The sequence below is a fragment of the Triticum aestivum genome, chromosome 2D (genome assembly GCF_018294505.1).
Source record: "Triticum aestivum cultivar Chinese Spring chromosome 2D, IWGSC CS RefSeq v2.1, whole genome shotgun sequence".
In the NCBI taxonomy this organism is placed as follows: Eukaryota; Viridiplantae; Streptophyta; class Magnoliopsida; order Poales; family Poaceae; genus Triticum; species Triticum aestivum.
In genome coordinates this window covers 129,271,923-129,280,578 of record NC_057799.1, presented here as the reverse complement: position 1 = coordinate 129,280,578, position 8,656 = coordinate 129,271,923, and the positions used below count along the sequence as shown (strand labels likewise).

Below are 8,656 nucleotides of genomic sequence, written 5' to 3'. Positions count from 1 at the left end.
ACTCCCCTTCACCAGGGCATCGTTCCTACTCTAGGCCGCTCCCGTCTGAGGCCTTGCCATCACCTCTGCGCCTCGCTGCGCTCGCCTTGACGCCGCCGTCTTCAAATTTGGTGCATCGCAAATAGTCGGCTCTTTTTGGGAAGGTTAACGAACCATGCACAAGTGCAAGGTGTCCTCTCTCCCCTTGGAAACCAAGTCATTAAGCAACAGACTTGAGTTTATGCAGGTACGTCATAATTTTCAGCAAGCCTTGTCTTTAGGACACGAATACTGTCGCTGCTCTGTTGGATTTTTCTTTTGTGCTGCCACTGGCCAAGACCAATTTGGCTAAAAGTAGGATGTGAAGATTTCGATCTATCTGATATCCAGGCAGGGATTGGCGGCCAAACCGCGAGCTTCCCTTATACTCGGTCTAATGCTTTTTAATATCTCTACTTTGATCAAATTTATAGAAGTAAGTATCAACATTCACACTGCCAAATCAACATTGTTAGATTCATCATAAAATTTAATTTTATAGTACTCCCTCTGTTTTTATTTACTCCGCATATTAGATTTGACTAAGTCAGACTTCATAAAGTTTGACTAAGTTTATAAAAAAAATACTAACATTTACAATAACAAATCTATATCACGTGAAAGTATATTCAATAGTGAATCTAATGGTATTGATTCGTTATTTTATATGTTAATATTTTTTTCTATAAACTTTGTCAAAATTTACAAAGTTTGATTTTGACCGAAGCTAATATGTGGAGTAAATAAAAAACGGAGGGAGTATATATTTGGTATTGTAGATGTTTATAATTTTTTAATATAAATTTGCTCGCCTCCGCCTAGCTACAGCCGCTGCCTCCAAACAAACTAAGATTCTCTGCCACCCGCCAGCATCGGTGCCGGTCCGTCCCGTCTTCGGTGGCCTTATGGCCATGGAGGCGGAGTGGATCTCGGCCCTTGCCGGTGGGAGGGCTCTGTTTTTAGATCTGTTTTTGAGCTTTGTTAGGGTTTGTGTCCTGCTCAGGAAGGCGAGACGGCAGCGGCTTCCTGAAGATGGAATAAAGGTCTCCCTGCCTAGCCCCCGTTCCGGTGATGCGTCTAGCATCATCGGTGGGCGTGTGGAGGTGCGTCTCCGGTGGATCTGTCTTTGGTGGATTTGCTTGGATCTGTTCGTTGCTCGTCTTCGTACGTATGTCTTTAGGTTGGATTCTTTTGATCTACACTCTTCATCTGCGGCGGTTGCTGTTCTAGTGCGCTGGTTCCACGGGGCTTTAGCACGACGACTTCCCGACTGTTTACTACAACAACGTTTGCCCGGCTCCGGCGAGGGAGGGGCGATGACAGCGGCGCGCCTTCGGCTCGCTTCAGTACTTGTAGTCGTCGCTAGGTGGTCTACGGATCTGGATGTAATTTTTATTATTTCTAGTGTTCGTTATACTACCATGATTCAAGATGAATAGATTGAAAGTTTTTCCCGCAAAAAAATAATAATATAAATTTGCTCAAACTTTGCAAAGTTCGAATTGCACAAATCTAATATGCAGAGTAAAAGGGACCGAATGAAGCACCTATTTAGGTATGCCATTGTGTGATAACTGAAATGGGGTGCTTTTCAGGAGCTGTTGGATAAACTAATTAACAAGTTGGCTTGATGGAAAAAAAATGAGATCCATGGGCACTAGCACCCAGGACATATTTTTATAAAAGGAGCCCACCCGGATGAGATCGCGGAAATTCGCTCCCGACGGGAGTCAAACCCCGGTCTGCAAGAAAGAGCCACTGCTCTCTTGCCACCAGGCTACTGCCTGGTCCTCTTTGTGACCTCGGCAATGACGATCTTCCAGCTCATATGTATTGACACGCCCAAACGGATTATAAACCAGATTGAAAGGCTTAGGCGTGCCTTCCTTTGGATTGGTGTTGATCATGTTAGTGTGGGCAAGCGTTTGGTCAGATGGAGCCAGCTCTCCAGTACAATTCGGTGGTTTAGGTGTACCTAACCTGCAGATCCAAGCCATGGCAAGCCTCTGAAATTAAGGTGGTTGTGGCAATGTTGCACAGAGCTGGACAAGCCATGGTAGGGGTTGCCTCTTCTATTCAAAGCTTCCACTGCTATTCACCTTGGAGATGGCAAGGGGACTTCTTTCTGGCAGGGCAACGCGCCAATGATGGCTTTGTGGTGGCACATCGGAGGGAGAGAAATAATACTAGGATTTTCAAAAACCAGGATTTCACTGCATGTGTTGTTAGTTGTTACTATATGCAGAGCTGAGAACATGGATAGCGGCTGACTTGAAAGGAGTTCAGTGGATGTCCTATATGCAGAATCGAGAACTTCAGGGAACGAACTGCCTCACCCTCACTATAGATAACCTCCTGATCTCACGAGCCAGATGACCATAGGCTGGAAAGCACGACCGAAGAATCCGACTGAACCACCACTCGGACCGATCCGTCGGCTAGGGCCTAGGGCGCTGGTAGTGCGCAGCGGCAGATCCACAAAACCTTGTTGGTACCAAACCATCGGTAAGCAATGTGCTTACTACTGCAGACATCGAAACAGGAAGGCAGAAGAACCCTGACGTCACACCAGAAGCAAGACAGACAGACAGACAGACAGAGGCGTAATTTTAATTTTAGGCTTTTCAAGCGCAGCAGTACATCTGCACCATATGACGCTATAGGCATTATTACCGTCACTACCACGGCAACAACATGAACATGCAAAGTTTAAAAAGCTCGCGTACAATAAACTAATAATCCAAAACCTTTTCCCAGCGACTGGTCAGCCCATAGATAACAGTACTAGAAGTTGAGCTGCGCAAGCGTCACTTGTCTACCCCTCCGACAAGATGAAGTAGATTGCACTCCCAGCTTCAGACTACTACTTGTGGATCGAGCGCCGCTGCGCATCGGCGCCATCAGCTACCTGCAGGAAGTAGGAACAAATTGTCACACACTCTACATCATTTGAGCATTGCAAGCATGGAAAAACTGAGCTGAATCGATGCAACAACAGAATAACCAAACCACATGAACCTGCACACTGCGCAACAAAAGCACGCCATAGTTTAACATCAAATCAAACAGAGAGCACGGAACTAAAAAGCATATGACGGATATCATCTAACATACAAATCTCGATAGATTAGACAAAATGATGGAGACCTTCTCTTAGTTCCATATATAATTTGAGCCATTCACTAGTAAAACGTACAATGGGAGTTGAGCAATATAGACACATGAGCATACAGAGGTGCATGACTCAGGCATTCCTGGGGCACTTGACCTTACAGCAGCTTGTTTCTTTTTAAGTTCCAAGGTGGCATCCTAAATGTACAGTTGAAGAACAAGGACCATGGATAAAGAATTGTGAAAATACTGAACTGAAATAACTGATCCCTGATAACTGGAAAAATATAAGCTAAAATCATGTGTAGTGCTTCCATATTTTAATCAAAACAGCTTGAAACCAAAATCTACTTTATATCTTCAAATCCATGGGAGCCGTATCTGCTACTTGCATAAGATTTTAATGACCGAGTAAGTACAATATGTAATTTATATCTTATTAACAAGTTAGGTTAGGCAGTCAAGGGGCATGTTCGGGACATGATTTCAGATGCTAAGAGGCACAATCAATCCCTAACATCATATAAAAAGGTAAGCATGTAGCAAGATATTGGTTAAGAAAACTGCATTCACGTCAACAGGAATGTCAATTTTGTAAGCCAGATAGAACATTTTTTTTCTTTTGTCTGTCAGAAGAAATAATTCAGTCCAAGTAAATGGCCAATGCAGCCCATCCATAACCAGGACTAGATAAAAAAGGAATATTTACCATGTTCCCTATCACAATGAAACACAGATCTATGAGTTCTCAAATGGAGTAGGACAACATGATAAAAGCAAACCAGGCCTAATATTCTTGACAGATTTATTCTCATGTCCATACAGAACATAACAAGCTCTAAAATAATTTTGATACTTGCAAATGCTTTATTTTGAGTTACGTTTCGTTGGCCAGAAGAACAACCAGCTTATAAACGGACAGCCATAGAATAACTCACCACTAATAAACCAACATCGAAAGTCTTCCACAAACCTACGTACTGAACTGAACTACTCGTAGATCACATAAAGCTATTTTACAGTCCAGAGGACATGCGGCCTTGAGAAAATGGAAGGCAGAACCTCCCACAATCCATGGCGCTGCATCATCAAAAATATGGTCTAGGCATGGGTCCGTTAATTATCTTCAGGTAGGGTCACACAACCCATGGTGAAAGGTACACATAGTATCTGTCGTGTGACCCTACCTGAAGATTTAGTGCTTTGTGGTGGAAGTAGGAGGCAGAACTCAGCAGAATATAATTAACCACAAAAGCTTCCTCAGAGCTCAGAGCGATGAAATAAAACCACAGCAGCTATATACCACAATCAATCATGTTCTCTAATTGGAAGCTAATAAAGTAATAAGGCTTCTTGGTTATACGGCATGGACAAGTACTGAAAATAAAGTGGCATGTTGCATTAGCAAGAAAAACTCAGCGGCAGAATCATTTAAAACAGACACCTCAATAAATCATTGCCACCTCGTCAGGTAAAGTATCAGAAACAAGGAGTGGATCAAACTTAAAAACAACACCCTTTCTGAATTAAATCCAAAATACAGATCAGAGCAGTCAAACAAACACCGCACCTTCCTTTCACTTGAAATCAAACGATGGTATCGGAGGGCTGGGCGCCTCGAAGCTCTCTAATATCTCCGACATGCCAGCACTGCCGCTGGGCTTCTTCTCCTCCTTCTTGCCGAAGAGGCCGCCAAACCAGCTACCCCCACTGCTTGAGCTCACGACCTCTGCAGGGGACACGACAGGCTGAGGCAGGCCTGGGAAGCCACCTCCTCCCATCGAGATGGCGGCGGCCATGTTGGGATCATCGGCAGGGAGCGGCGGGAGCATCTGCGGTGCAAAGCGGTTGGCCATGAGGCCAGCGCCCTCTATGAGGGCGAGGAAAAAGCCACCCACAAGTGCCGAGCGGCCAGAAGCTTTGACGCCCTGCCGCATGGAGAGAAACCCTCCAGTGGCGGCGCCACCTATGATGGAGTTCCAGGGGTCCTCCTTCCGGCGAACGTAGGCTGAGGTGCAGTGGAAGGTGGAAAAGAGGGTGCCCCACACAGCAAAGCTCCCGGCGAGTCGAGGGGCGTTCATGCGAGCGGCCTGCATGCCGCCAGTAATTCGAGCACCATTGGGCGAGTTATGAAGGCCCTTGAAAAAGTGATAGACAGAACCACCGACAGCACCCATGGCGAAAGCACTGCCTGCATCATCAATGATGCGGCCTGGGCACGGTTCTCTCTCGAAGAGATCTCTCTCGAAGACAGGAGCCGACATAGTATTAGCCGCGTAACCCTATCTGAAGATTCGATGCGTTGTGGTGAACTAGAATCTTCCCGGGGTACAGAACGAGAACGAGAGTATATATAACACGATCGATCGTGTCTGATATAAGGAGGTAATAAGGCTTCTTGATGTACACGACATGGACTCCTAAGCGCGGACAGCCTCATCACCAAGTAATAAATAAGCTAAGGAAGAAACCTGATCGAACTTAAAAACAGCAGGAGAAAAGATCTGAAATTGAATCCAAAAATACAGATCGGAGAGAAGAACGCACCTTTTTTTTCACTTGTAGTCGAACGAAGGTATCGGAGGGCTGGGCGTATCAAAGCTCTCTAATATCTCCGACTTGCCGCCGCTGCCGCTGGGCTTCTTCTCCTCCTCCTTCTTGCCGAAGAGGCCGCCGAACCAACTACCCCCGCCGCCGGAGCTCCCGACCTCCACAGGGGGCACGGGTGGCTGGGGCATGCCTGGGAAGCCGCCGACGCCTCCCCCCGCCATCGCGGCGGCCAGGTTGGGGTCGTCGGTGGGGAGCGGGGGGAGGTTCTGCGGCGCGGCGAGGACGCGGTTGAGCATGAGGCCGGCGCCCTCGATGAGCGCGAGGAGGCAGCCGCCCATGAGCGCGGAGCGGCCGGCGGCGCCGGGGCCCTGGCGCATGGAGAGGAAGCCACCCGTGGCGGCGCCGGCGATGATGGAGTTCCAGGGGTCCTCCTTCTGGCGCACGAAGACCATGGTGCAGTCGAAGGCGGAGAAGAGGCCGCCCCAGACGGCGAAGCTCCCGCCGACGCGCGGCGCGTTGAGGCGCACCTGCTGGGCCCCGCCCAGCAGGCGCTCGCCGTTGGGCGAGTTGTAGGTGCCCTTGAGGAAATGGAAGACGGAGCCGCCCACCGCCCCCATCCCGAACGCGCCGCCCACGTCGTCGAGGATGCGGTCCGGGCACGGCTCCCGCGAGGTCTCCGGCGTGCCCATCTCGTCCTCCTCCTGCTGCGATTCGGCGGCGGCGGCGGCGGGGAAACCCTAGGTCCGGGGCGGCGGCTGGCGTGGGGAGGAAGAAGAAAGGGGGGAGAGATGGAAGGGAGCTCCGTCGAAACGTGGGGGAGGGGGGAGCTTTTTAGCCGTGACTGGATCTTGTGGTTTACGTGTTCCCGTCGAGTGGGGTCCGCTGTCAGAGGCCCATTCGTCTGCGTGCTCCCGCAGCTTGCCTTGCGAGGCCCGGAGATATTTTAGGGGCGGCGGCCCGGCACCGTTTTCTCTCGTCCGGTGTGTGTCACGAACTTGCAAGGCTCCTCAATATTTTGGGTCCAATGGAATCTCACTTTTTGGGCCGGGTACACTGTACTTCATTACATAAAAGTGTTGGACCTAGAAATAGTTTTTTTCTCCTCTAATATAGAGGCCCATAATCTTGTGATTTTTTTTGCGGGTGGTAATCTTGTGATTTTATTGACATGTCTTAGTCGGCAGAGCGGAATTTAGGGAGACATCGACGGCGTATCCTATGTAGCACTTCAGACGCCGGTTTATAGGTCATTTGGCAAACCGGCGCACACCCCTCCCCCGCGCTAGGCCGGCCCATTCCACTTTTTTCTGGTTTAATCCGCAAAACACATGCGTGGCTGAAGTGTTGGACCTAGAACCCGCAACCTCCAACTCATGTTTAACTCACACTAACCAACCAGGCAAACAACACGTGGTGATAATATATTTCCTTTTATATGCTTTTACACTTTCTCCAGCCGTTTTTTCTTCTTCTTCTGGACCGGTTTTCATTTTTTCATTTTTTTCTGTTTCTTTTCTTTCATCATGTTTTATTTTTCCTTTTTCTTTATTTTTTCTCGAAATGCACATTTTTAAAAATTTGTTGAACTTTTTTTCAAATCGATGAGCTTTTTCCAATTTTTTATGCACTTTAAAAAAAATTGATGGCCTTTTTTTCAAATTGACGAACTTTTTAGAAAAATTGGTGAACTTTTTTCAAATTCTATTAACTTTTTTCAAAACTGGTGACTTTTTCAAATTGATGGTCTTCTATTAAAATTCAATGATCTTTTTAAAAAATGCTGAACTTTTTCAAAATTCGATGAACTTTTTTTCAAAATCCATGAACTTTTTAAAAAAATCAATGGTTTTTTCAAATCAATGAATTTTAAAAAGATCATGATTTTTATCAAAATCCATGAACTTTTTGAATTAAAGAAATGTTTCCCTTTTTGCGAATTTTATCCTTTTTAACGCAATTTGGCGAACCATGGGAAATAAATGCGAAATCTACATGGGTCGGCCCACCAGCGTTGGTGCGTGATTGCCATGGAGCTTCCTTGCCGCCTAAAGCGCCGAATAGGAGCTCCCGACTTCTACAATATTCTTTGTTGATGGGTGTGGGTTGTGGGTGTTATAAGGGGATCCTAATTAGCGCTCGAGTATGTGAAGATTTCTAGGCATGGCATTTTGAAAAGACTGTAATCTTCACCGGACGTTCGGCTTACTAGATGCTTGCGAAAACAAAGCAACACTGGAAGGAATGGCTAGAGGGGAGGCTAAGCTCGTCGGCCAGCCATGTGAGCCACTAGAGAAAATTATGAAAATGTGTGTACCTTCGAAGCCGAAGGTGTTTTCTGTGGATGCTTGCACAACATTCACTTCTAACACGGGAGGTTCTAGCGCAAGGACACATGGCCAAAGGCATTACCCACGAATTATGTGGCGCGGGAGATTCATGGGGCACTCGCTAATCAATTGTGCAATGGCGAGATGTGTGTGGGCACTACAGGTGAATTGATCGTTGACCTACATTGCAAATCTTCAAAACCATCGTCTAGAAAACGGCTCTTCTCCCTAATTGACTCCATGACACGTGAAGAATTTACTCGAACGGTCGTAACCTAACACGCACGGAGAAAAGTTATTCTTAAGGATGTTTTTCAAAGCTCTCATTCACCAGGCCTTCGTGGATAGCTTCTTAATGGGCGTTGGGCTGGCCGAGAAGCGAAGGCACCAAGGGTCCTTGATATCTATACTACTTATAAAAGATCAAACTTAATCTTCTCTTAACGCACCCCACAAATGGACACAAACTCATTATCACCACAGGATTAGCTTCGCTAAACTCAATCTAACTGTTAATTTAATCTAATAATCCATCCCTTATGTGCACCTGGCCCAACCGGCCAGCCCACCTACTCCCCTCCATAACCCCCCACTACCCGAAACCCTAGCCCACGCATCACTCCCCCCCACTCCCCACGTCTCTCCCCTCC

The 8,656-nt window shown here is 47.0% G+C and overlaps 2 protein-coding genes across 2 annotated transcripts; both read right to left on the bottom strand.

Moving 5' to 3' along the window:
• Positions 1-2,616: 2,616 nt before the first annotated feature.
• LOC123052144 (mitochondrial import inner membrane translocase subunit TIM17-2) lies at positions 2,617-6,499 on the bottom strand. Its single transcript, XM_044475250.1, has 2 exons — positions 5,677-6,499; positions 2,617-2,926 (listed from the first exon to the last, which is right to left on the bottom strand). Exon 1 carries the CDS (start codon positions 6,366-6,368, stop codon positions 5,685-5,687), a length of 684 nt encoding a protein of 227 aa, XP_044331185.1. The 5' UTR covers positions 6,369-6,499; the 3' UTR covers positions 2,617-2,926; positions 5,677-5,684.
• LOC123052143 (mitochondrial import inner membrane translocase subunit TIM17-1) lies at positions 4,575-5,670 on the bottom strand. Its single transcript, XM_044475249.1, has one exon. The coding sequence runs from the start codon at positions 5,391-5,393 to the stop codon at positions 4,707-4,709; it is 687 nt and encodes a 228-aa protein (XP_044331184.1). The 5' UTR covers positions 5,394-5,670; the 3' UTR covers positions 4,575-4,706.
• Positions 6,500-8,656: the final 2,157 nt, after the last annotated feature.

Coding starts and splice junctions, on each gene's coding strand:
- LOC123052143 (XM_044475249.1), bottom strand. CDS start 5,393: ATGTCGGCTCCTGTCTTCGAGAGAGATCTCTTCGAGAGAGAACCGTGC.
- LOC123052144 (XM_044475250.1), bottom strand. CDS start 6,368: ATGGGCACGCCGGAGACCTCGCGGGAGCCGTGCCCGGACCGCATCCTC.